The sequence below is a fragment of the Embiotoca jacksoni genome, unplaced genomic scaffold (assembly GCF_022577435.1).
Source record: "Embiotoca jacksoni isolate LCO1_2020_lvr unplaced genomic scaffold, fEmbJac1.0.p SCAF_23, whole genome shotgun sequence".
Taxonomy (NCBI): domain Eukaryota; kingdom Metazoa; phylum Chordata; class Actinopteri; family Embiotocidae; genus Embiotoca; species Embiotoca jacksoni.
In genome coordinates, this window is record NW_027185374.1 from 3,135,933 (window position 1) to 3,162,884 (window position 26,952).

Genomic DNA, 26,952 nt, shown 5'->3' on the forward strand with positions numbered 1-26,952 from the left:
AGGAAAAGCATCAGCAGTTTCACAAATTAGGAAATGCCATTCAAGATTTGAGGTAAATCTGTGCTAATGTCTTTGTTTACAGTCGTCAATACTGTCAGCAAACGGTAACGTTTAATCTATGTTGTCAATTATTCCATGGGGTTTGAGCAGCAGATGTGGGTCAACTGCTTGGTATTATATCTTTGTTGACAGAGGTTCCCAGATGTGGACTGATTTGCTTCCACAGTAGCTGACTTAGACCTGACTTCACTTGAACTGTAGAAACTTTCAACACTTAAATTTGAACCTTAAAGATTCAAAAACAATGAAGATGAGACAGCAGCAGGCGAGTTCTCCATTATGTTAAACAGTAACACAGCCTTGAACACAGATTTTTGGTAAATCAGAGACCATTAGATGCCAGATTTGTTGATTTCTGTGGTGATAATATTATTCTTCTGAATCTGCCCCAGGAAAAAAAAAAAAAAAGGTACAGGTTAATGCCCAGGTACACAAACTGAACTACCGAGTGAGCTATCTTTCATCATAGAGGATCTCTGAGCAGGACCAGAATACATCCACAGATTACCCGCGCGAGCATCAGCCAGAACTAATGGAGTCAAGAGAAATCGTCGAGTTTATCAAAGGAAGGAAAATAATTTGATCCTAAATCAATATTGGAACAAAAACTCACGATTTTCTCAATTATTCTCACTGATGCGTGTAGTTTGTTCTCATAACCAAAGAAGGTTGTGTTCTGTTTAATTCACAACAATGAACATCACATCATCAATCATAGGCACAATTAAAATTAAATAAAACCACAGCTTTATGGTCATTACTGTTTTTTATTGGCAGAAATGAACTGTTAATGTGAAAATTATTAAAAAAAACAAACAGTAATACAGTAATATGCCTAGGAAAAGAACACCAAACTTTTAGAAAACACAGCCTAATCTAAAAAGGCCCAAACCTGCATTTGTTTCATCATATAAATCTTGCGTTTATTACATATTGATGTAAATTGTAGACTTTAAGCAATTTTCTTTACATTTTGATCATATATTAACAATTATATATGTTAACTTGATATTTTTTTGGAAAGGTAAATGTACACAATAATCACAAAAAGTCCCACAGAGGAACTTGTCATCCTTAAAGTTAAGACAAAGAAACACATGCCAGATTTGCAAGATTATCATATGATGGAGTCAGTTTGCATCAGACCTGCAATATAAAAGCAACCTTCTTTGTCCTTTGGTTTAAGTAAGAATGACGTGGTAGGTGTTTTTGGCATTAAAGTTGATTCAGCAGCTATGTTGGAAATAGACCTGTGGTCAAAAAAAAATTGGGTAAAAGTCAGGCAAATCTGAATCATGTTCAGATGTTTTAAAAAAACAAAAACAAAACATAAATCCAGAGTGACATTGACAGTGACACAAAAGCAAATACCACCTCAGTTGGAGCTGTACATAGGTGAAAAGCATTTACAATATGAAACCAAGCAGCAGCCAGTTCATAAATAATGGGACTTCTGTTTTGTGTATTATGTATACAGAATGAAACACAGTGAATAAAGTCATTTTAACACACATTTAGAAATGAATGAATAATAGTTGCCAAGTACAAATAATGCTTCTTCTCTCGATATGAAATGTATTCTGAAAATGTGTAAAAATTATGTATGACAGTAAAAAAAACACATTTGTCAGAACTTTATAGGCCATTGGTATAGAGGTGGAGCTGGTTGCTTTGAGGTATTCTGGGTTTTTGGCTTTGAGGTGTGACATCTGTTTCATCCCAGCAAGAAAAAAAAAAAGACATGTTGGCTTTTGTTTTGTACAAAATGAACTTAAAAGCTGAAATCAGTGCTCACGGTGTGTAGATATGGCATTAAAAACAGAGCACAGTGCTCTCAAGATGCTTATTAAAGTTTAAAGAGGCCAGTAGGACACTTCACCCTTGTCTAAGTAAAGTTCAGAACACGCCACTCTATCGTGCATACAATAATTGAAGCTCAGTTCTAGAACCCAAGAAATCTGACCAAGGATGATGTCCCCTGCAAGCTGTCCAAAAGATTTAATTTTTTTTTTTGAGACGACAAGGAAGATGAAGAGGACACAGTCATGGACGTAACCAGAACAAAGGCTTTTCTAGGATTGGCTCATACTTCAGTTATACCAGCGTCTCTTAGCTAATTTAATTATGGCAAAGAATGAAACATCAAAAGTAAACCAGTAGGAACAATATGGCTGGACTGTGTCCCCCTCTACGTGCAGTCATCTCACCCTAACAATGCGCTTAACACTGCTGTTTGCAGGGATTCAGACTGAACCCCCCATTGGTCTCTCTTATCTTCTCCTTGTGTCTGGCCTGGACGAGACCAAACACCAATCCTGCCAGCGTCATGCGTCCACTCGGCCGCCCGCCCAGGCGGCCATCTGCTTCAAGACTGGCCCCCTTTCTGCGCTTGTTGCTGATGAAATAGGTGCGGATTTTCCCCTGGAGCTCACTTACCTACAACAAGAGTGGTATTGTTAAGATCTTTTAACACAACAGTTACAGTGGATTCAAATCGACACAATATTTCAGGCTGTAATGTCTACTTCCTGAACAAAACTGTTTTTATTTCCTTTTTATTAGTGTAGACATTTGAAGCAGCTAAATGAAACTCGGCCATCACCATCAGTTGATTACACTTTATAGAGAATTGTGGAATCATTAGTATAGGCTATCACTCTTTAACCCTCACCGGCTACAGGACGTACAGAATCAGTTTCCACTCACCCCCTTGACAAATATTTCTCCCCGTAGCTCCAGGACGAAGCCCCACTCTGTCAGGATCGTGTGGGTGGCCTCTGTTACCTGGATACGTCCACTTACACCTGTGGTGTCCATGCGGCTGGCCAGGTTCACTGTTAATCCCCAGATATCGTACTGTGGTTTGGTGGCACCGATAACCCCTGCGACCACTGGCCCGTGGGCAATGCCTGTATGAGTCCAACCCCGGGAAATGATTTCAGTTATTTAGGAGTCGGGCCGAGACACTAGAAATCCTTAGATAATTCTTATACAATGCATTGCTGATGTATGTGTGTGTGTGTGTGTGTGTGTGTGTGTGTGTGTTTGTATGCGTGCAAGTAGGTCAACCACTTGGCCACTTACCCACACGCAGCTCAAAGTTTTGGGCAGTGTGCCTGTTCATCTCTTTCAAAGTCTCTTGCATTGCCAACGCAAACAAAACCAGCTCACTTAGGTGATTCCATTCATCCACTGATGCCTGAGGGAGACAAAGATAGATGGAGAGTTTGTTACAGAGAGAGGGCATCAATGCAAGTGCCAGTGAAAGAAGCAAATGTTGTTGAAAAAAAATAATGCGGACCACGCACAAGATCTCCCACCTCTTTGTCTGGAGCTAAACCTGATGCCGCCATGTAGCAGCTCCCAATCGTCTTGATCTTCTCCACAAAGTGAAAGTACGATTCTTCCAGCAGCTAGTGAGATGATAAAGAGATCAAATTAGACATTAAGCATCAACAATCGATCAGCAGCCGTCCCTTTTGTCAGCAGTAAGCCAACTCCACCATGTTTCTTTTTAAAAAAAAAAAAAAAAAATTTTTTTATCAGATAAAGAAATACTTGAACAGGGAGGATACCACGTAAATATACTACAGATATAAGTCAATTTTCAGTCCCCTACTCACCTCATCAAAGCCAGCAATGATCTCATTCAGCAGTCTAAGGCAGTCCACTCCTTCATGTTTGATCTCTTTCTGCTCAAAGTACTCGTTGAACCCGGCGATAGAGGCAAACATAACACCCACTTCATCATAGGACTGGGAGTAAAGCTCCTAAAGCGAGAATTGTGTCACACACATTAATCATGACAGGGGGGTTCTTAAAAACTTTTTTTGTTTGACCCAAATATGGACTGATTTATAAAGTTATGATAAAGTAGGAGGTCAACTGACATTCTCAAATGTAGGTAATATGACACTTTAACCTACATTTCACCTATTGTCCTTAGAGTAGAACATGATGTTGATTTTGGGTCTTATTTTATGTTATTTAATTATATACTGTATTTTTTTTTTTTTACTTTTTCATTCTTAATTTTTTTTAAGGAAAATTAAAAAATAAAAATTATTTTATGTATTTCAAGTCCAATCAGTATTATTAAACGCATTAAAGGCTCTACTCTCTGAGACAAAATTCAGCACAGGAAGTGCTGTGGACTTGATTGTGTGAGTCATAGGTGGTGAGGTCAAAGGTTTTAACGTGTTTTTGGTACCTCATCATTCTTGCTCCTGTCCAGGAAATGTCGTGCCACATGCATCGGCAGGATGTTGTGTAACAAACACTCATTATGTTCCCGTAACTCCCTCATGTCCTCCACCTCCTGCTGGGCCTGCAGACGCCACAGGAAGTCCAGTCTGGCAGTGGCCTCCCACTGGAAAGTAAAGGATACAGCATCACCTGCCTGTGACACACTACTTTACCTGTCCGCTCAGCAGTCAAGAGTTTTGGTCTTGTACTGCAGGTCAGGAAAAATATAGCCAAGAAGACTAAAACTAATATTCAAACTTCAATTTATGATACTTCAAGCAAACTGTACTAAAAACAGGGACAACCTCAGAGTTTATCAGTACCTGCCGACCATTGTAGAAGACAGCAACAATAAACATGGACATGAGCAGGATGGAAATTCCTTTTCTCCTGAGATACTGAGACCTGTAAGGAAGTAAATTAAGAAAGCTGATGTATAGAGATTATGTATAGGTGCAGGATTAGTACAGTAACCACTGCTGTGGTAAGAATATTTAAAGATATAAAGAAAATCTCATATTTATGACAATTATCTATACTTTAACAAACCTTACCACTAACACAATCATAAGAACAGCAGCCACTTAATTAATAAGATTTGAATGTTAACGAATGAAGTCATTAACAAACTATAAAGTATTGAAACTACAGCGTTCCTACAGTTTGCATCCTGCACACCACACACTGACCTGTGCAGCATATCATGGCATGTGAGCGTGAGGAAGGCCAGGTGGATGAGGTAGGAGTAGACAGACACTGCCAGCAGCAGCACCGCCAGCTTCAGCAGAGAGTTCAGACGCAGAAACACGGCACAGGTCACCATGGCGATCACGCCACTCAACACAAAGATCTGAAGGGACAAACAGGTACAGTCGAGGTTAAGAGAAATTAAAGAGGAATATGTTTTAATGACATCACTTTATCAGAGTTGAGATAACTTTTAGTACAGAAGATGTGACATATTTGTTTAATACGAGACTGATATTTAGATGGACCAACAAGAAATCTCTTTAAAATTTAAACTACTCATGTCCTCACATCAGGGTAAGTGCAGACGGAGAGCGAACCAGAGCCTGTGTTGGTCTTATTCATGATGTCAGCCTCTCCTGTATTTGTGAGTGTGCACCACACCTGCAAGCAGCACACATAAAAAAATCACATGTAAATCTTGACAGTTAATAAAAGACTGAAATAGGACATATCACAATGAAATGGATGCACCTTTCCTCTTAAGACATATCAAAGATTTTAGTTGTTTTTTTGTGTATTATGTTCCATATTTATTATTTCTGGATTAAAGTGGCAGCTCTCCTGATATAGATTAGGTTTCTCTACTCTGAGTTACATATTTAGACCATCTTTAGAATCCAATATAAATGCAAACAAAGCAAAGACTATCATTTTTAGTAAGTTAAATACATCTTTAAGCACCCACAACTAAGAGGCCTGTGACTCATGGCTAAAAATAAACCTGCAACACCTTTTTTGGTTTTTAATCTTTTGGCACTTGGTGGCAGCAGAAACAAGTTGAGGGTAAAACATTGACTTACCATCACATTTCCAATTGATATGGCAACATTATATGTAATTTGTGTGTTCATTTCTGAAACGTTTTTGGTGTTTGTAGTCTTGTTTTCTATTAAACAGGCTTGGCAGCGCAGTTTGCCATCTGAGGTGCAAGTATAAACAGGGAAGTGAAACACTCTTCTATATATATTTCCAGTGAGGATAATACAAATAACTGCTAATTTGTAAGGGTTATGTACATGTGGAAAGTTGAACTGGTGCAACAGTGCATATGTACAAAAATAAAAGTTGTGTAAAGAAGAAGATTTAACTTTTTCTGTTAATGAATCTCCCCCTGTGTCTCACCATGTCAGTAGAGGCCAACCCAAAGTTGATGACAATAGCTGTGAGGGTGAGGAGGTTGCGGGCACTGTTGTTTTCATGGATCCAGCAGCAGAAGTGCTGCAGTGCTGCAGGAGTCCACTTGAACTCCTCAGCGAGGGCAATCAGTAGCAGCAGCATGTAGGCAAGCAGAAAGATGGAAAACTGGAGGACGGCTGGGAACAGTCTGCAGGTGAGGAAGAAGGATGTGATGAAAATGTTAATCTCACATGGAAGTGCGGAAAAATAAAAATTGGTGATTTAAGGTGATGTAGCGTGAATAAAATGGGCCTTAAAAAAAACAGTGCCTGTAACCTTATGATAGCAGCATGCAGTGCATTCTTGATACCACCTCCAGATGGCACTGAGGTTTAAGAATAATTTGATACAACAGATAGTTGCAGTATAATCAAAGACCTTGTTTTTAGAGTTAAACCAATTTCCTGTCAGAAATTGGTCAATGACCAGGTTTGAATTTCAATAAAAAGACATGAATCAGCCAAAATAAATGAAATAATGCTGAGATTCATGGACAACTGGTTTCTCCCTACCTCGGTGCAGGGATGAGGATCTGGGCAGCCATGAGAAAGAGGAGCATGATGAAGGAGCAGACCAGGTTGGTGTTGAACATTTCATCTCTCATCTGGGAGAACTGGACCAATCAAAAGAGATGTGACTTGCACTTGTCCAACAATAGCTTTGGAAATGTTCCATTTGTTTTTCCAAAATTACTTTCAATTTTTCTGACCAACATCTATACCTGCGTACCATGTACTCGATGTGTGTGTCCTTGAACACCAGGGTCAGCGGAGTGATGTGCTCCTTGTGCATACGCTCACTGCTTCGAACCGCAATAGCATGTTTAATGCGTTTGTTAATCTCTTTGTGGGTGGACTGCCATATGTTGGGCATTGAGCCATTTGTAAATGAGGCCAGGATCTGCAAAGAACGAATATGAATGATGGATCAGGTCAATCCAGATGGACTTATACTTTAACTCATTTGATAACTGACCTCAAATATGACTTGTGCTGTATGTTTTAGAACTGAAATCCTTCACTACTTAACATAAACGCAACACCATTTTGTATCCCTGCACTTACACTATTCATGTCCATGCTGATCCCAAAAGGCATCCCCGGGATACACGTTCGAATAGTTTTCTGGACTTTGGGGGGCTCGCTATGGTCAACTTTGTTCCTGTCCTCCTGATGGCAGATGAGGAAGGTTTCGATGTTGTGTTTTTGTAAAAACTCATTCCTGTCACGGCCATGACCATCCTCTGTCTTGTAGGTGCCCTCTAGACAATCCAGAGTCGCCCTTGAGATGTGGATTCGTCTGGTTTAGGGAAATAAAAAACATTGATGTATAAAGAAAAGGCTATTTGGTTTACTGATCCAAAGGCAAACTTCCCCTAATGAAGGTCTAAGGATCAAAACATTATTGTAGTGAGCACAAGTGATGGAACCTGCATGTTAATCTTTGTTTTCTGTCCAAGTCAGGAGTTTTTGATCCTGTACACCTGTCTCGGTTATGGTAATGCAAGAATTTTGTTGAAATTCTGAAAACACATCGAGGCACAGTTTTGTGTCACATCAAGTCCTACTCTGCTATTTGCTGGTGCTCACAGAGATCACACTCACCCTGGTATGCCCCCAGCTTCCAGCATGTTGGCGATGCCCACATCCCACGACCAGACATCAAACTGCCATTTCTGCAAGCCCAGCACCCCACAGAGGACAGAGCCAGAGTGGATCCCAATCCTCATGTCAATGTCAAAGTTCAGCTGCTTCCGTACGTACCTGGTGTTGGCGGGCGATAAAGTAACCACGTTAGACATATATTAGCTCCCATCTTACATAATTGTATTGATGTCTAGTGGTATATGTAATATGTAATAGTTCTGGTAAGAATTAAGCCACCCAAAGTCTTATCAGTGTCTTGATTCCTGAGCACAAACAGAAATACAAAAATTCTACTTTTGTCTGTTCAGCAGAGTTTGTGTTTTTAAATATGATTTGCTTAAGTGTTTAAGTTTTATATCGTTCTCTTGCTGACGTTGCTTTAAATGCTAAGTCAAGGCTGACCGTATGGTGTTGATCATAGCCAGGCCCATCTCAACGCAGTAGCGGGCATGACCACGCTGTGGCTCCGGGACCCCTGACACACAATAGTAACAGTCTCCCAGTATCTTTATCCGCAAGCAGTGGTGCTCCTGCGATGAAACAAGACACCAGTGAAAATAGTGTGGCATAAGAATGGAAGTGTCCAAAATATATAATCTGTTATATATTATCAATAAATATATATAAAATAAATACTATAAAGTGTGCAGGTTCTCACCTCTGCCAGTCGGTCAAAGCGTCCAAAGAGCTCATTGAGGGTCCGAACCAGATCCTGAGCTGACATGTTCATAGACAACAGAGTGAAGCCCTTGATGTCTGCAAAAAGGATGCTACAGAGGGTAGAGAAAGAGATGTAAAAGAAAACATTTTTATTTGATGTTCCGGTAAACACAGAAAGGAATCTGCCATTTGAAAAAGATGACATGGTCATCCTCCAATACAACCGTCCTACAAATGTGTTATATTTTCTATTTTAAAAAATGTGAGGGGTGGCTGGTGATTCAGTGGCCTGGAGCCAAACAGGCTACAAATATTATCCTTGGCACACATGTCTGTGTGTGTGTGTACCTGACATCTTTGTACTGGTGGATATAGATCTTGTGAAACTCCTGAGGGTTGAGTTCATCTTCCAAACAGCTCATGTCACCAATCATCTCCAAGGCAACAAAGCGAGGCAGGATCGACAGCACCAGGCGCTCCTGTGAGGTAACACAATAATGTGACAGTCAAGAAATCATCGAGTGGTACTCATTGATCTCTGTAGCATCCTGTGTCCAGGATGATGCTAATTTACATTAAGAGTCTAGGAAACAATTTATATATTTAAGATTATTAGAATGAGTTATTACCACTTAAAAGGTCAAAGACAAATAATAGCAATTTTTGGTTTCTCTTTCTTTGTGCGTGTTTTTTTTTTTTAAACAGGCTGATAGTCAGTGATTATGGTCACATTAGGTCACCATAAATTCCTCCAGCTCTACACTAAAGGGTAATAGCAGCCTTCATTGTACCTGTCTTTGGTTCTCTTGCTCTAGTTTGAGGCGTCCCTCAATGCAGCGTCGCGTCTCCAGGAAAACCTGTCGCTGGGCATAGTCTGTCAGGTAGTGGATGAACAAGCCAGCTGTGTTCATACCCAGGTACAGCAGGCCTTTGGCAAACACCTGCATCCAAAGAGTTTACGCAATACATTATTAACTCTAATTCAACCAGGAAAACCCAGAAAACTTGGGTAGGAAAAGAGATCTTGGAAAATGAAATCAGGTGAGGTTCAAAACCAGAGGGTCAGAGGGAAATTTCATATGTATGGTATTAAAAGGCCTTTAGCTACTGTAATATCTGGACTTAGCAGGCAGAGGATAGGGAGATAAAGAGGTACATTTTAGTTCAAGCTAAGATTATTTGTACAGCCAAAGCCAAATCCTCAAGAACCTTATCTTCATCAGCATAATGAATAGGGTCATTCAAACTGCTGAGAGTTTGAAATATTTAAGAGTTTGATAAATAGGAAATGCAAAGAAAGAGAAAGGCCAAAAGTGAGCATAGACTTGATGGGTATTTATAGTTAGGGACTTATAAAGCCTTCTAAAGTAGCATGCATTTAAGGCTTGCCAGATGATTTTCTCACCTTTTGCAAGAGCACAGCATCACCGTAGTAGTGCACTATCTCCACCAGAAGGTGCAGTATTGAGGTGAGGGAACCGGCGCACATGGCCCACAGCAGAGGTAACGGCAACAGTGTGTATGTTGCGAACAGTGTGAACAAAACGTACCACGATGGATCATTTTCCAGACCATAAACCAGTCCAATCAGCACCTGTGTGGTCTGAGACAACCAGCTGGCAAGGCCAGCGTAGTGAAGCCACTGTGGGGACATTGAGTCTTTGCAGGTTAACACTACCATACAGAGAGCTATAGCTAGCGCCATGAAAAGGCCTGTCAGGAAGCCGCGCACAGTATCTGTGACAGGCTCTGGGGCCAGTGCCAGGTACAGAACCAGCACATGTAGCTTGGCCACCGCATCGATCACATTGGTTATGGCCAGAGAGTTGCGTCTTTGGTGAGAGGAGTGTTGCTGGTAGAGTTTTTCCAGGTCACGGGACTTGAAGGTGTGTCTTAGCATCGGTATGTAGACACCATGTACAGTGCGACCCCGGTGCACAAAGAAATCGGCGTCGCTGACGTAGTCGTGACAAGAACCTCTGACACTGCTCTGTGTGCTGGTGGAGCCATGGGGCGTGGAGGGCTGGACTCTGAAGGTGGAGGAGCGTCGTTTTGCGACCCCACGAGAGGCCTTGGTGCGGATTTGACCATTGATCTCCTCTATGTAGGTGTCTGTCGCAAAGATTTTGCGTGCTGGTTTCAAACCCACCTGTAAATACAAGGCAGAAAATCAGATGTGTACATCTGACACAACTGTTCTGTCCCCATTTTGTCTGCTAAATGGCATGATAGTTTTTTAACAAGTGACCAGTAGGTTATAAGGGTCCAGTAAGGGCTTCATAGTTGGAAGAAACTACTTTTTCTCAATTGGAAAGAATGTGTTTTTAACTCTGTGGTACACAGTTCTTAATAATCATCACTGAAATGTACTAATATATCCAGAGGCCGAACCACAGAGACACATCAAGCATAAATTTCAGTTTAGTCCAGTTATCTTTCAGGGCATACGAGGTCTGTTCCGGTACACACTGTCCTGATAATATTGTAGGAGAATATGAACAAAACAATAGCAGACAAAACAGTTGAAAATCACCTAGACACAAAAAAATCCAATACTGAAGACTAGATCAATCAGTCACCTGGGCGTTAAGTTCCTGCTGGATAATGATGTGTTTGACTGCGTTCTGCCACAACTTCTTTTTCCGCCGCAGCCCGGGGGACAGGGTGGTGGTAAGACAGGCTGGCTCACGCAGCTCCATCGGGGAGACCTGCGTCGTCTCAGCAAAGGTCACCATGGTAATGACCTTAGCTGACCTTAGCTGTTAGTGTCAGATCAGGGGACGGTAACAGCCTGAAACATGAAGGGGACGTGAGAGGAGAGGAAAAGGTGGCAGTCAGTACAGGACATGCTTAAGTGATAGATATTTAAAAAACAGTTAAGTTTCCGTTTAAATCCCTGTCTGTCAAGACTCGTATAACAAAAGTAATGAAGACTTTGCAGAAATTTGGCCAATAAAGCAGATTCTGATACGCCAAGTTGTAGCCATGAGAGTAGACAATGCTATAAAGAAGGATATTGCTGCAAAGAAACAACAAATTGGAAAAGGTGGATGCCTCTCACACATCTTCAACTCGACAGCACAGAAGACCTGTGCAATCACCACAGTTTCAAGGTGGACACCCAAGGTTAGTGTGACCAATTCAGTATCCGACCAAAGTGAAATATGGTCACAATCTCCTCCTGTTGCCGAGATATGACAAGAGAGGTGTTATTGCAGAACACTATGATATCACAGTGAAGTTGACCATTTGGATACAAAATGTCATAACTCTTTTGTTGTTTTCATATTAGAAAAATAGTAATAATTACCATATGAATTATTGAGTTATGGCCACAAACGTGTTAGCTGTGGTTATAATAGCCTTGACCATTGACCCTCATCCTTGAGTCCAAGTGAACATTTGTGAAAAATGTAAAGATATTTCCTCAAGACGTTCCTGATATCATGTTCACGAGAATGGGATGGACTGCCGGCCCATCCAGGTGGCAAAAAAAATCATCACTAACAGATCACCAATAGGTTTTAGATCCAATTCAGCCATTTTATATGCTAAAAACTTGTCTCCAAAAAGAGCCAAGTAAGATCAACACATCAAAATGGAAAAATTCATTAGTTTCAGCTTAACTGTGAATATTTTATAAAAAGCAACATGTTTTAAGATGTCACCAAAGGTTTGGGTGATGATGGATGGTATTGGTGATGGGCATGTTTAGCTATTGGCTGACATTCTATAGATCTAAGACCTAGACCTAATGAATAACTGACTATCAGAAAAGTAACTGGTGATCAGTCACATCTTAAGATTAACATCAACATCAAAGATTAATGTATTAGCTAAACATGGGTCATCCTAGGTATTAAGCCGACTACAACTTTACTTCGACCTTTAGTACACTTTTAGCCGTCAGGTTCACTGACCACACCACAGCATTAATGGATTTTTAGCAGTGATATAATTTATGCATAATGAAAAGTGCCCAATATCTGTGGCACAACATTTTGAGTGAAAAAGGTAATTTTAACAGAAAATTGCTTTTTGATCATTGCTTCCTTTCTGTTCAACACTGCTCAGAAGTCTCAATCTATCAGCCTCATTTACAGGCACAGCATCGTCACTGTCTCAATACTATAGCCACTTTTGTATCTACTGATTTTGAATCTTGAATCTCAGAGACCTCTGTTATTTTGTTGATGTGAACACTTCATGTGATAGATTCAATAGTCATTGCAACTTAGTATAAGATATACAAACTGGGCAACACTGGACATTTATCCAAAGAAATGTGGCTATCTTTTTAAAAATTTGTATTTAGATCCTTCTGAGATCCTGATTCATGCAGACAGAACTGGTGATGCTGCACATAGAAAGAAATTTCCCCTCGGGGATTAATAAAGTGTATAAAATCACAAAAAAAAAAAAAAAAAAAAAAAAATCAAATCAAATATTCAGCATGCAGGAAAGAGACTCTTGGTTGACTCCATGTGTTGACAGTGGGTGCCAGAAGGCAGCTATCCAACAAATTATGTGGTGGCCATATTTAGACCTGAGCTCGTTAATGCCCTGAGTTAAACTTCTCCAGGTCCTTCTGGCTCCAAATGCTGCTGTCCCACCCATTTACAGTCCACTATCACCAGTCTTATCGATATCACATATCCACACAGCACAGACTCTTGACTATGATAAAATACTTAATATTTAATCTGTTATTACAGCAGCTAAAATTATTCACTGTGAGTCAATGCTATACAATGATGGCATCTTTATTGATTTTTTTAATTACACAGCAAACATTAGAGTTTCACCGAAAGGCTCTCCGTCATCCCTCTGTGCCTGCATACTGCCAGTTTTAACTCTCAGGAATAAACAATATGCCATTTTTGAATTTAGGCTCTTCATATAATACACTTTACACCTTTTCTGAGCAAAATGTTTTTGTCGTGTACCGTTACAAAACTGACCTGTATTGTTTCACATATTGTGCATCCACTCTTCATATCCATCCCATCCCATAGGACATCCGCAGCCAGCTCATCATAATCCACTTTTGCTGATTCCATCGCACAGCAATCGTATACGGATCTGAAAATTATGACATAACTCATGAAAGGAAAGAATAAACTTGAAGTAGTCGCCACTGTGATGCAGCATCCAACACCAACGTTTAAAGCAAGCTGTACCTCCTCTGAAGATGTGCGGAGTTGTTCGGGCAGGATAGTAGGTCACCCCACCCGGACTTTTTTGAAATGAAGGCAATGACTGCCACAAAGCAGAGCTGCAGGAGTGAAGAGTGCAAAGAAGATTAATTAGTCAGCAGCCACTCACACTGGCCTGTAAAGCTGAGGTTACTGGCACCAAGAGAAGGCCAAGATAACGTCCACCATAATTTTCAAAGCGGTGTAAACACTTCAACCAAATAGTATTAGGATAAATGCTTATTCACATTTCTCTTTTATACTATCAACATTTCGTTTTTTATTTTCTCCCATTCTGACGTAATCTTCAAAATAACAATACAGAGGCGTTGTTGCTTCATTGCCTTGGTGCTCCTGGTTACTTCAATATGCGCCTGTGCAGTTAGAGACACAGGGGAGACAGGTTCCTTTCAGGCTGTGCACAGTTAAAAACACATTGCCTAAAGAGCACACCAAACCAGGCTGAGTTGCTGAAAGAGCAGAAGCTGAATCATCTCCCACCTGGTAACAAGACCCTGAGGTGATTCAACAGCAAACAGGCATTGAAACTGCTTTTACTGAGCATTTAAATTCATGCGTCTCTGCGTAGGTGTGACAGGCCATTAAATATCAACATTTTGAAGAAACTGAGTTATTGAGGAAATAAATAGGCATTTTTGTATGTTTTATTGTTTCATATGCTTCTGTGTGAGCTTCAGGATAACATTACACGAGTGGTAAGTTACAGTAATTTGTTAAAGATCGCCAAAGTTATTCATTTAGATCAAAAGAATAGGCTCATTGGTTTTCAATCCAAAATCATCAAACATACACTCAACAAAAATATAAACACAACACTTTTGTTTTTGCTCCAAAAACAGTTGAAGTAAAATACCTATGACTTCTTTTATGCACACAACATGTTTATTTCTATCAATTTGTTTTTTACAAGTTTGTTATAATTCATGTTATTGCGCTCTTTACCTGTGCAAAGATCAACCATCTCCCTGACAGGTGTGGTACTTCAAGATGTGAAAAGAAAAGGCCACTATTTGAGCAAAAGCAAAAGTGTTGCATGCTGTTCGCTGTAGTTTTACATAAATTCTACATGCCCAAGACTATTCTAACTTTTCTAAGACTGCCTCTCGGCTGGGCCTTCATGTGGTCCAATGGGGCAATTAATCCCCATTTAAAATACATGTTAAACCTCAGTCTTGAAAACATGAAACGTGTTTGAGATTTTCCGACACGGCTTTTGGTCTTAATTTACTGACATTACTTCTTTCATCAACTCAGAATAAAACACTTAATGCAATATTCTCACTTTGAAATTCTTAGCGAATCTTCTCATCTTTTTCTTCCCTGTGAAGAGATTTCTCAAGGCTAGACTCTTAAAATGACTGACTGATTAATAGATTAACACATTTAATACAGGGATATACATTTCTATCTGTATCCAATGCACAAATGTCCTGATAATTTGGGTATTGTTGGATATTGTTGTCTTGTACTTTATCACCAATAGATGTCACACAGTTTACAGTCAGTGGTGCATCCTAATGTAGTTGTCACAAGTTTAATTCTTTAATAGGTTGAAATTTCAGATTAACCCGCTAGAGTCAAGAATTTACCTGTTGACAGTATTATTGTATTGTTTCAAACAGGACTGGATCCCAACATTAAGACAAATTGTACGATACAATTATTAACTGTGCATATTAACTACATTGAAGAAACAAGAAAGGATGTCTTGAGGGGGGAATGAGAGACCAAATCAAATAAATGAAAACATCATCAAGAGCAGCATGTTTTCTTGCTGGTCGGGTGGCTCCAGCAGATCTGTAGTCCCTATGGTTTTAAACTGGTTAAAGTGTTTTAGACTTGCTTAGCTAATTGTGTCCAGGCTGACCTAATGAGTTCTCATCTGTCCTACCATGACGACATGGCTCAGACCTTTCTTGCTGATTACTGTACATGTAAAAATAGCCGCCAGGGTCAAAGCAATTAGTTCTACTCTGACTGCTGCCACATCAGTGCCTGACACTTGGGAAACATGGCAATGGAACAAAGCACTTTTGTAAGTGTTAAATGAAATGTCCCTCCTACTACAAACAATGAGAGAGAGAGGGATCAACCCAGTGAATACAGTAACGTAGCCTATTAATTATATGCCTGTGATTGTCTGTCTGCTTTACACATTCAACCTGTAATTTTGCTTAGTGGCTGTGATTGGAGTGCCAGTGTACTTGTGTCCACCTGAGGGAGGAGTTAGTCCACTGTGGGGCAATCTAATCAGTATTAAGGCTAACTGCTTTGGCTGTCCACTAATCAGCTGATTCCCATATGCAGTGAAGCCGAACCAGCAACAGAACTGACCCCCCCCCCCCCCCCCCCCCCCCCCAGGCCTACGTGATTGCAAACATCTCATTTATACTGGAGACAGGGATTTATTTGTATCTGTGGGTGTGTGTATCACTAATGAGCTGCGGTAGCATGACTGGGAGGCGAAAGACAGTAAACAGCAGTTTGACAGTGCTAGCTTTTGTTGGCTGTCGGACAAAGCCCTTTTAAGTAAAGATGTGTCAGGTTGGCACGGGTCAAAGCAAAACAAAGATGCATACTAAAGTAGAGACATCCGTAATGACACTCCACCATTTACCCAACACTCAAAACAGTTGGATTTTGCAGCTTGTCTAACCACAATAATATTACAGACGATCTGGCTTAAGGGCAGCCAGACCTTTGAGCCTGAAGGCCTTGACCACAGTCTACCCTGTCCCCTTGCACAACAATACATATACTATATATACATGAAATCTCCTAAACCACTTTGTTTTTAGCTTTAGCCTAAGCATATCTTAGTGGTAGGTCTATTATCCCATTGAAATGGGCGACACCAATGGGGTCTGAGCACATAAAGACGTCCCAGCAGAACGAGGCACAGAAGGTCAAAAATACTGCCACATAAAGGAATCTGGCGGCTTAGTGTAGTTACAGGACCCTGTGAAGTAAATGCTTGTCCCCTGACAAACGGCAGTAAATGTCATGTGGTTTAGGTTGTGTTAAACTTACAATTAAACAAATTTCAGGAAAGATAATAATCTATTGAACTTTATGGCTTAAAAAGTAGTTTCCTTCTGACTCACTGCTTCCACCAACTGGGAGAAGAGGACAACCGCAGGATGTCCCATCATCATCTATAGAGCAACGGACGTTTCTAGATTACACTTAACTCTGTTATAACCTAATGATGATAATTATTTTTGTTGTTGTTTCACTAACCAATAATTTACATTAATTTGCGCATCACTGAACAAATCAGATGTGGGCGGCACTTCATAAATCTCTGTTATTCTTCTTCATAAATTAGGATTGTATAAATGAAAAGGAAATCGCAAACTCATAGCAAGTAAGTTACCTGAATAATAGGAAACCAGGTCCTCCCGACATTACTTCTTTCATCAACGCAGAATAAAACACTTCATGCAATCTCCTCACTTTTAAATTCTTAGTAAATCTTCTCATCTTCTTCTTCACTGTGAAGAGATTTCTCAAGGCTAGACTCTTAAAACGACTGACTGATTAATAGATTAAAAAAAAAGTAATATAGGGATATCAATTTGTATAGTGGAAGTCCTTGCATGTAGTGTCTGACCAGGTGGTAATGACATCTAGGTTAGGTAGTTACTTTATTAATCCCCAAGGGGAAATTTTTTTCTCTACAGCAGCATACAGGAAGCAATAGATAATAATAGAATAATAGAAAGCAATAAAATAGCAGTAAAAATATAAAATATAAATTGCACAGTATATACAGTACAGTATGTTATTGTTGTGTGATGGATTTTGCCAGAGGTGAGTTATTGTACAGTATCTAACCATTGCTTTGGCAACAGCATAACTATCCACTATAAAAAAAACAAAACTGAAGGCCATTTTATGACACATACATTTATTATTAGTGTCCTCATGCCTGTTATAACCACGGTTGCCTCTTTATCAGCAGCACTCACTACAATTCAGCTCAATGAACCACTCCTTTTTTTTTTTAATTATTATTTTTTTTTACAATGCTGTAATATTTATTCGTTCAAACATCCGTATCTGTGATATTGAGTTGATCTTTCCATTACTCATCTCAGAAACGTGACCGCAGGTTCAGCGGTGAGCTGTCAACATCATCAACAGCTGGTAACGACAACAGAAGTAACGCAGGCTTCACTACATCAGTAGTTGTCCAATGCCACACACGTTTTCTTGGAGGATTTTTTTTAATTTAATTTAATTTCGATCACTTCATGGTAAGAAATGAGCGCTGACTCGGACCCACGTTGCGCCGGTGAAGGAAAGCCTCGGAGGGGAAGTCAAACGGGGAGCTACCGTACACGTTAGCATGCGTAACTTATTAGCGCAGACGAACGTGTAATAAATACACTGGCGTCGATATATATATATATATATATATATTTTTTTAATAATAAGTTAAGATTTGCAACCGTGAATTCACAACTAATCCGCAGGAGACGTCACAAGGAAAACTATCGAAACACTTGGTGTGGTGAAAACGTGTGTGATAGCTTAGCGTTGCTAACGTTTGTTTAATTTACCGGACGAGTGTGATCATTTAAAACATTTCTCTCTCTAACGGTAGATTTCACCGTTTCCCGGCGACTCGTCGGTGAAGTGATGGCGCTTGATATGCCGGTGTTTTGAAAAGAAGCTTGTTGAGATATCAGCCTCGGCTTAATTTGGGAACCACTAACTTTCAGCAGGCCGAAGACCATCCGGGGGCTTGCCTGATTTTCGAAGCGCCGGTGGAGACTCCGTTCGCGGCTGAAGAGCCACCCATCTCCCCCCCCTCCCTCCCTCCCTCCGTCTCTTTGACCCTGGAAGAAGCAACGCCTCCTTGTGACTGACATCCAACATGACAGGTGAGTACCGTATTTCACACCTGCCCCCCCCCCCCCCCCCCCCCACCATCATCACCTGCCCAGAGGAATGATTTCATGTCCTGACAGAAGAAGAAGAAGAAAAAAGAAGTTACAGCTGAGGAAGTTTCCTCAAGTTATATTACGACTCCATGAAAGCTTTGTATTCGTGATCCAGGTGTACGAGTGTCATGCATCCGGTCCTGCAGCCCAGTGAGTGTATGTGTGAACTTGCACAGAAATCCCTCAGTGGACACTTTTGTCTGACATCCACATTCCTTGAACTTCAAGCCCACTGACTGAATAGCTGTCCCATAGTGCCCCTCTCTCCCTCTCTTTCTCTCTCTTGCCCGGAGAGAGAGACTTTCGGGTGGATAGTGAGGTCCATTGTGTCAGTGAGATGTTTATTAATGAGAGAGGGACACACAGAGAGCAGAGCTGCTATTGAAGGGACTAATCGCTAATCTCTTGGTTAATGCGGACAGCCTGCCTATGTACTAACATAAATTGCGAAGAAGCCCAAACACACAACACGGGGGACATATGAGTTTGGTGTTCAGCAGGGACTCTGGTGAATTTGTGAGTTTTTTTTTTCTGTTTTAAAACTTCATGCAGAAGTTTGCTCTGTTGAGGCTTGACTGGGGGAAAAGTGCATGTGTGTAGTTTTTTTTGCAGCCAAACAGCATTTGTGTCAGTCGGTAGGCTTAGTTTTTTTGGAAGTTTTTTTCGACAACAAATAGTTATCGATTTTTTTTTATTTTTTTTTTTAGTCTGCTGGTTGTAGTGTTACATGCATGTTTTTGGCTTTGGTTAGGAAGGTTTCTGTGTCTATGAACGGAGTAGTGTGTGTCTGAGTGTGTGCGTGGTCGTTGCCTGCCATGCCGTTGCCTGCGCCTGATGTCCCAGCCTCTCAGAGGCTGGCACTGGACTGCCGTACCCTTCTGGACCATCGCGTTGGCAAGGGTAAGTGGCAGCACCGCCTAATCTGTTTTCTCCCTGGCTCTTCTGTCTTTCTAAGTCACATGAACAGAGAATTCTTTGATTGAAAAGTTGCTCTCTTTCATATGGCTCGATCACGCCTGATAAAAAGTAAGTCAGGCTGCAAATGGAAACAACTATCTGAGGTTTGAGTTGCTATTTTTTTTAATTTTTTTTTCTTCCAGTTGATTTAGTTAATTTCATAGGATATTTCATGGGATAAGTTGCGCGCTTGTGTAGGCCGACGCTGGAAGGACCACTGGCTGTGACTGGTACTTTGCACAAGTTGCTGTTGAACAGTCTCGCATAATTAGAGGGAAATCAGATTTATTTTCAGTTTGGGTCATTTATTTGCTTTCAGCTTTAATTTTGACTGACTCATAAAATTTTGCATTGATGAAATGCTGTGTTGTATTTTGTTAAAGACGTGTCTGTTGGCTCATCAGAAAGCGACGCACGTACTCTACAGGGAGTATCAGTCTGAAATATTGGCATGCACGAACAGGAAAACAAAGCTTGACTGTACTTGTTGGTTTATGCTTTTAGAAAACTGATACCGTACGAGTCACCAAAAACAAATTCACAGTAAGCGTAAAGATACATTTCTCCTCAAGAACTTTAATAAGGTATCTCAGCTAAACTGGATCCAAGCTGTAATTAAATGCAGTGTTTTTCTGGACAAGGATGCAGCCAGAAAACGCTTTTGTTTATATTAGTTGTCCAACTGAGATCAATTCACCACCACCTTCAATTCATTGAACCGTCCCTGATATCGCCCACTCTCTCTTCCTTGGCAGCTGAGCACTTTTGGTAATTGCAAAGCGAAGGTTTATGATGGGTCTTACACCCCTGAGCTGGTACTATCTTAGATGTTACCAATACAGATTGTTTTATGTCTTTTGAAGTGCTGTTAGTCAGTTTCGAAAATTCATACAAAGCCCTAAAATCTACGGTTGGAATATTGGAAAAAAAAAAAAGACTGAGTGGAAATAAATTATATTTTGTGGCACTCAGTCAGGCTTTCACAAGGACACTGCAGCATTACGAGGTTTTTTGATTCCACTGCAAATTTGTGCATTAGAGCCAATTACATGACAGCCACAGTTATTGCTTTGTGGTGATACAGATAAAAGCACGGTTTGATTTGAAAGTTCTGCCTGTGTGGTGCAGACATGAAGCTCTGCCATTCAGGAGATGTGAGCCTGCTGCTGAGCGGTGCCTTATTTAGCACCATGGTTTTAGAAAATGAAATCTGAAAGCGAGCGAGTGAACTCTGACTCCTTCAAAAGCAGAGTCCTTGGATTTATTTTGCAGTAGTAGAGTTTTAATAATAATAAAAAAAAATGCATATACTGTATCAGCACACATGGTTATATGAGCTCATTTTCTAATATGTACCTGCATTAAAAAAAAAAGAGAAGTGGCTTAATAAAATGAATGGCTGGTATATTTGACGTATATAGCAGGCAAACATTAGAGTCAAAGTTATTTCTGGGGATACATGATAACATCAGCATTTCATTGGTATTGGCCGATAAATTAAATTAAATATGGCCATTAACATAAAATTAACATTTATGCTGATGTGACAGGCCATACAAAATACAATTATATTCTGTCTAAATGCCCGGTGCTTGACTAAATGCTAGACATTATGCCTCCAGTATGAGGGTGTGCTTGCAGCACAACGTCATCATGTCTCAGGTGTGAAAGAGGATGCAACAATATGTGCTGCAGATGTTTTTTTTCAGTGTCTAAAACGGATAGCAAGGTTACTGTTTGCAATGATTGTCTCATGGAAATCATCATCCAAGCCTGTTTGAATAGGATGAAAGAAAATGTTGCATGAAAATAAACATGTCATGCTTTACATAACCTAAGTTAGAGTAGTTTTCTTCTTTTTCCCAGTGACTCTGACTGTGCATTTTTAAAAGCGTTATGTCTGCGTCTGCCATCACAATAAGAGGAGGCTTAATAATATGTTAATTCTACTACTGGAGGTACTTTATGTTCTCTGAAATTAGGCAGAGAAATATATGTGCATATATCAGCACTAGCAATCATCCAAAAGAGTTGGAAAATATAGTGTCATAGGGTATCAGCAAAAAACACAATATCGTGCATCCGTATTTATGTCCAACCTTTGAAAATGAAGAAAGAATTAACGACAGACATTTTGACTGTAAGCTAGAAAATGGAAGAAAATCCAGCAGAAACTGCTGAAGGAAAAACTGAAACTAAGTAAAGCGGGACGGATGATAAGATTAATGATGGAGAGGAGGGAAAGAGTGATGCTGGCAGGGGGTGGAGTGAGGGAGAGGAGGAGGTTGCGTGAGTGGGAGGTCTTCTCCCTCTCTGTCCCTGTGGTTCACATTTCTCCCTCATTCTCTGTTTTTTTGGTTTTTTTTTTTTCCCCCCTCGTGCAACTGAGAGATTGATTAGAAGCTGGGTGGGCGCGTTTGTATGTGCGCCTGCATGTGAAATCTGCACCACCCCCTTGAGAAGGAGCGCTGTTGCAGAGGACCGGGAAAATCCAAGGTCATCACGGCACGCTTCCCTCTGACGTCGCGCTTCAGCCCCCTTTTGTGCGCAAGTGTGTAAATGCCTGTGCGCGTCTGCATGGCAGGGAGTGTGTGTAATTCATAGCATCGAGGCAGGCTCTGCACCAATCACGGTGCACATTCATATGGCTTTTTAGCTCCACGCACACGTGCAGACGTTTATCCCAGAGTGAGCGGTGTGTGTGTGTGTGTGTGTGTGTGTGTGTGTGTGTGTGTGTGTGTGTGCGCGTGCGCGTTTGTGTGCATTCTCAGTGCCTCCAGGCACGGCAGTGTGTCTGTATGAGGAACTGAAGCCGCATTAGGGAAACATAAGCGTCTGTAGTGAGAGGCTCCCACATCACGATCGATGTACGGTAAGAATAACAACAATCTTTCCATTGTGTGCTGCTGGCGTGTTCTCGGCCGTGTGAGCATGTCCGTAATGTCAGGCATCCTGCTCTCTGCCAGTTTTCCTGCATTCTGCAAACACGTTTCCTCCTTAGCTTTCTTGCGATAGACTGCAGCTGTCACTTGAGTGTTAAACACGTTATGGGAACTTGGACTTTTATGAGGATAGTCTTCATTACATTACAGTATTACATTACAGGGAGAACCCGGCGTGGAGATGTTTATTTTCGGTAATGGACACTTATTGCTCTAACTCTTTTTATTCGTATTGTTTCCTTCTGTTATTTTAGGTGGTGACTGTGTTCCATGCAAATGGGAAATACATTTTGCCTAGCTCTGGCTAACTTCAGTTAACTGTGGGATAGACTGAGATGTTGTCAAGTTCGTTGTATAGATGTTACATTTTCTTGTCATTCTTGAATGATTTCCATAAACTGTCCATATTTAGGTCGTGTCTAACAAATGTAATGGTTTCCATGCGACAGGAGAAGTATCGTATGTGGTGTTAAATATTCAAATTTGAGAAAAGTGTGTCACATGACAAAATGCCCTTGGTTAAATGTTATGAATTTTGCTGTAGCTCTGTTGTCACGGGCATGTTGATATACAGTTCATTGATTTGTGCTAATTAAAAATGCAGCCTGCTTTGCTTTGAGTTTGCAGACTATTGATGGGAAACGACTTTAGTTTGTAGGCTGATGAGTTGTCAACAGAGACGGTGCATACTGGAGAGACCGGCTCAGTTTGGCTTTCCTGTGCAGTAAATGTGACGAAGTGCAGCTCTGTTCTTGAGTCGCTCACAGCTTCCGTGCCTGCTTGACAGTGATTCATAGTGTGTCGGATTGGCCTTGTGTCATGAGGATTTGTTGGCAGCTGGGCCTGGACATCAGTGTGTTGGTCGCATTATACCAGCCATGTTTGCTGCCACCCGCACTGGATCCAATGTGGGCTTTGAATCTGACTCTGTGTATGCGGATCGTTGGGCTGAAAGAAGATGTGCATGCAGCACATATGCCGCTGCGAAGTGTGTGCACAGGGATACATGTGTGTCAAGATATCTTTTTAATAGGCAGGGCTCGTTGTGACGGAAAAAAGGTGGTTTTATATATATATATAAAACCACCTTTTTTGCTGCTGTTCTCTGCTTCCCTTAGTGACAAAAAAAATAAATGACATTTCTTACTCAATGTCACGCTTTACCCAATGCTATCCCAATAGCGTCTTCTCCATGATACTCACTCTTCCCCTCGTCTGCTGTGCAGCTTTCTCAAACTCCCTGATCGACAGCTTATGTGCACATTGGCTGACTGTTGAATCATTAATAATTATTTGCTTACACCCTCCTCGCCTCTTCTCTCGTTCTCTCAGTTTGTAGATTCTGCTGTGTGCATAATTTCACCGTGAGCATCTACTGTTTAAAGATGTTTGCTGATGTAAAAATAGAAGGACTTTGCTTCCCCTCCTCCTCCCCCGTCTCCCTTCTCCTCCCCCTCTTATGTAATGACACCCCTGAAGGCCAACATGCTTTGTAACCAGTGTGAGAAGTGCCTTGTATGTATCCTGGACAGGTGAATGTATTTACAGCGTGGTGTGATGACTACACCATTTGCCTCTGGATGTTTGTGTCTGTGTTGTGAGTTTTAGCTGTAAAACCACTGCTTTGCATGACCCCAGGTGAAGGTGAGGTCTAAACGTGTACTGACAGTCCCTTCTCTTTCTCGCAGAGAAACACACACACACACACACACACACACACACAGTCATAATGAGTTTAATATGATCTTTGCCGGGTGTTAGGACTATATCTACTCTCTCTTGTCCGCCATGTGACTTTGGGCACAACAGAGCAGCTTTGGGACAGCAGGTGCGGAGTTGAACCTGCAAGATGGTCCTGAATTCCTATTAGTTTCAGTCAGACTCATTTTGTAGTGAGGTTGATCTTTTTGATTTGTGGTGGGCTATTGTCCACAGCGGATATATATGCAACCCACGGTACAGTCGTCCCATGAACACTTGACGGTGTTTGTGTATGTGGGTGGAGGATTTTTTTTTCTTTCATTATCAGGCACAAACACGTCTTCCATAGCTATGTATTTTTTGTTTGCCTTTATTCTTCTCACTTCTAGCGTGCAGTTTCCCCCCCCCCTCTTACCCTAATGTGGAAATGTTAAGCTGACATCCTGGGGGAAATGGAGAGTGTAATCTGTTAATGTACCAGCCCATTATTACGAAGATAAAAATAGATTTGTGATTGGCTGGCTCCTTGCTGTGGTGAGTTTAGGGGTGGAGACCCCTCACATGTGTACACGGAAGCATATCCTGCACAAATGTGTCACTTAGCATCCAATCAGTGAAACAAGTATGAGCATGAACACATGAGTATGACCACAGGCCACAGTTCTTCAGAAGACCTGAAAGAGAGGTCTTGTTGTACCAACCATTAACCAGTGGTTCATTTCCCCTGTTTTCTTGCTACTCAAAGTGTGTGTGACCATACTTGTGCAGGTTTGTGAGTTTGTATGTGACGTGTTGTCAGCTCGCCATGCAGAGTGGGTGGATGTCGTGAGACCCCCTGCTATGTGTGCTTTTCACCTCATCCACCCACCTTGTTGCGCTCTCTTCGTTTTTTTTTTTTTTTTTTTTTTTTTCTTCCTCATACCAACATATCATTAGAAGAAACACGACAGGAGTCTCCATAATTTCTTCTCACACACTGAACTCTGAAACTACACAGCATTCCCTGTGCCAGTAAACCCGATAGAGTAATTTCCAGCAGAGACATGGTGTCGCAGCACATTTTGAAGTTGCAGGCACGCTGGAAGCAGAATATGTGAGTACTTTAAGTGGGGGCGGTTATACTCCCATGTTACAGTGACCTGTAGGTGTAATGTGCCACCTCGAGCTACATTCAGGACTGCTTTCATATGGTTGCGTGAGTTATAGAAATTACTTTTCTGCTGAGTATTGAATTGGCTTTCGTTACAAAAACCAGTCGGATGTATGGTGCAATTCACCTTGCAGCTAGCGTAAAATACACAATGGCTGATCATGGTTTGTTTATACAGAACATTACCTGTGAAAATAACTTACTCTTAACCCAAAGCAGTGGAAAATGCCGATGTTTGTAGTGCACCACAGGAGTTTGAAATAACATGTAAATTACTACATCCACTGAGCTGTTAAAAGCAGTTTGTGGAACAGTAATAGTGCTGAAGGTTTTTTTTCCTCTAATTAAACTTTCCCTCAATTATCCCTCTCCTCTTTCCAAAAATCTCTCTCCTCTACAGCTGACAGCGAGGACAGGACAGATTTGTACTGGACACAAGATGCAATAAGTAGCGCTAATCTGTGACTCATTCGGTGCATCTCAATCCACCTCCCCCATCACACTTCCATCTCTCTGTCTTTTTCTCTGTTCGTGTGTCTCTGTCACTCTTCCCTTGTCCTCCACCCTTTCCTCTCTCGTACACTGGGGACCCGCTGCATTTTCATTAATTCATTGGCGACTCTGACACTGTGGCCCGGGGCCCAATACAGCAAGGATGAGAGAGGAAGGGAGGGAGAGGGAGGGAGAGGAAGGTTGGGGCCGGTGCAGGAGGAAGGGAGGGAGGGGTGCAGAGGCCTCATTAGTGTTTGAAGTGATGGCGGACAGAGGAGGAGCGCTATGAATAGATACGCAGCTCTCCCAGATAAGCATTAAGACAAGTGCTGCTGCGAAGTTCAACTGAACTTTTAGAGTGGTGGCAGAGGCTTTGAAATAGTGGGACCTTTCGGTAGTTAAAATGGTAAAGATTCTTTTTACACCGAAGGCTTTTCAAGGACATCCTGCCGGCGCCTGCTGCCCTCCTTCCAGGTGTAGGTCACTGATAACACACCACACAGGGGTACTGAACACTCCGATTTTTATATTGTAATATTGAATATATTGAAATGTAAATCAACAATATTTCCCCCAAAAGCTTTGCTGTATTTCGTGGTCAGTATGGGATCGGCTAGTCTATGTGCATTAGTGAGTGAGTCACCTGTGTGAAATCTGCACAGTTAATCATTTTTATGTTGAGTATATTTTTCTTTTTGAAGGGTACCAGTTGACAGCTGGTTTGGGCCATCTTGTCTCTGCAGGAGCCCGAGTGTCTCAGTGCGTGCTGCGTTAACCGTAAGGCTTGTCGCTGGCTGTGTAGGTTCAAAGGTTCTTGCATATTTCTAGTGGTGCATTAAAAAGGTAGACGGGTATTGTCTTGGTCTTGGACCAAGGAAGAATCTAGCCTATTTTGGATACACCGTTAGATGTGGTGGCATGTGGGCAGTTCGTAACTTGTTAATGTGTGGTCAGTGAGCTCTCAACAGGGTTTTAGTGCCACGTCAGTGAAAAGGGCTTCAATCTCCG

At 41.2% G+C, this 26,952-nt stretch overlaps 2 protein-coding genes across 2 annotated transcripts in view; one reads left to right on the top strand and one right to left on the bottom strand.

Annotated features, from left to right (window-relative positions):
• Positions 1-828: 828 nt before the first annotated feature.
• LOC138203423 (adenylate cyclase type 8) lies at positions 829-13,797 on the bottom strand. The gene is made up of 22 exons (XM_069158262.1): positions 13,718-13,797; positions 13,499-13,619; positions 11,117-11,328; positions 9,943-10,686; positions 9,329-9,478; positions 8,886-9,016; positions 8,536-8,647; positions 8,280-8,407; positions 7,836-7,994; positions 7,296-7,530; positions 6,961-7,131; positions 6,744-6,844; positions 6,178-6,379; positions 5,344-5,436; positions 4,995-5,155; positions 4,629-4,710; positions 4,271-4,429; positions 3,684-3,830; positions 3,381-3,473; positions 3,145-3,259; positions 2,767-2,969; positions 829-2,496 (listed from the first exon to the last, which is right to left on the bottom strand). The coding sequence occupies exons 3-22, from the start codon at positions 11,270-11,272 to the stop codon at positions 2,281-2,283; spliced, it is 3,558 nt and encodes a 1,185-aa protein (XP_069014363.1). The 5' UTR covers positions 11,273-11,328; positions 13,499-13,619; positions 13,718-13,797; the 3' UTR covers positions 829-2,280.
• Positions 13,798-19,085: 5,288 nt separating this feature from the next.
• The window catches only part of LOC138203425 (protein EFR3 homolog B), a 28,409-nt gene continuing 20,542 nt past the window's right edge, over positions 19,086-26,952 (top strand). Inside the window, exon 1 of the mRNA XM_069158264.1 lies at positions 19,086-19,602. Within this exon, the coding sequence (XP_069014365.1) occupies positions 19,518-19,602 (85 nt within the window). The 5' untranslated portion in view covers positions 19,086-19,517. The remainder of the gene's footprint in view (positions 19,603-26,952) is intronic.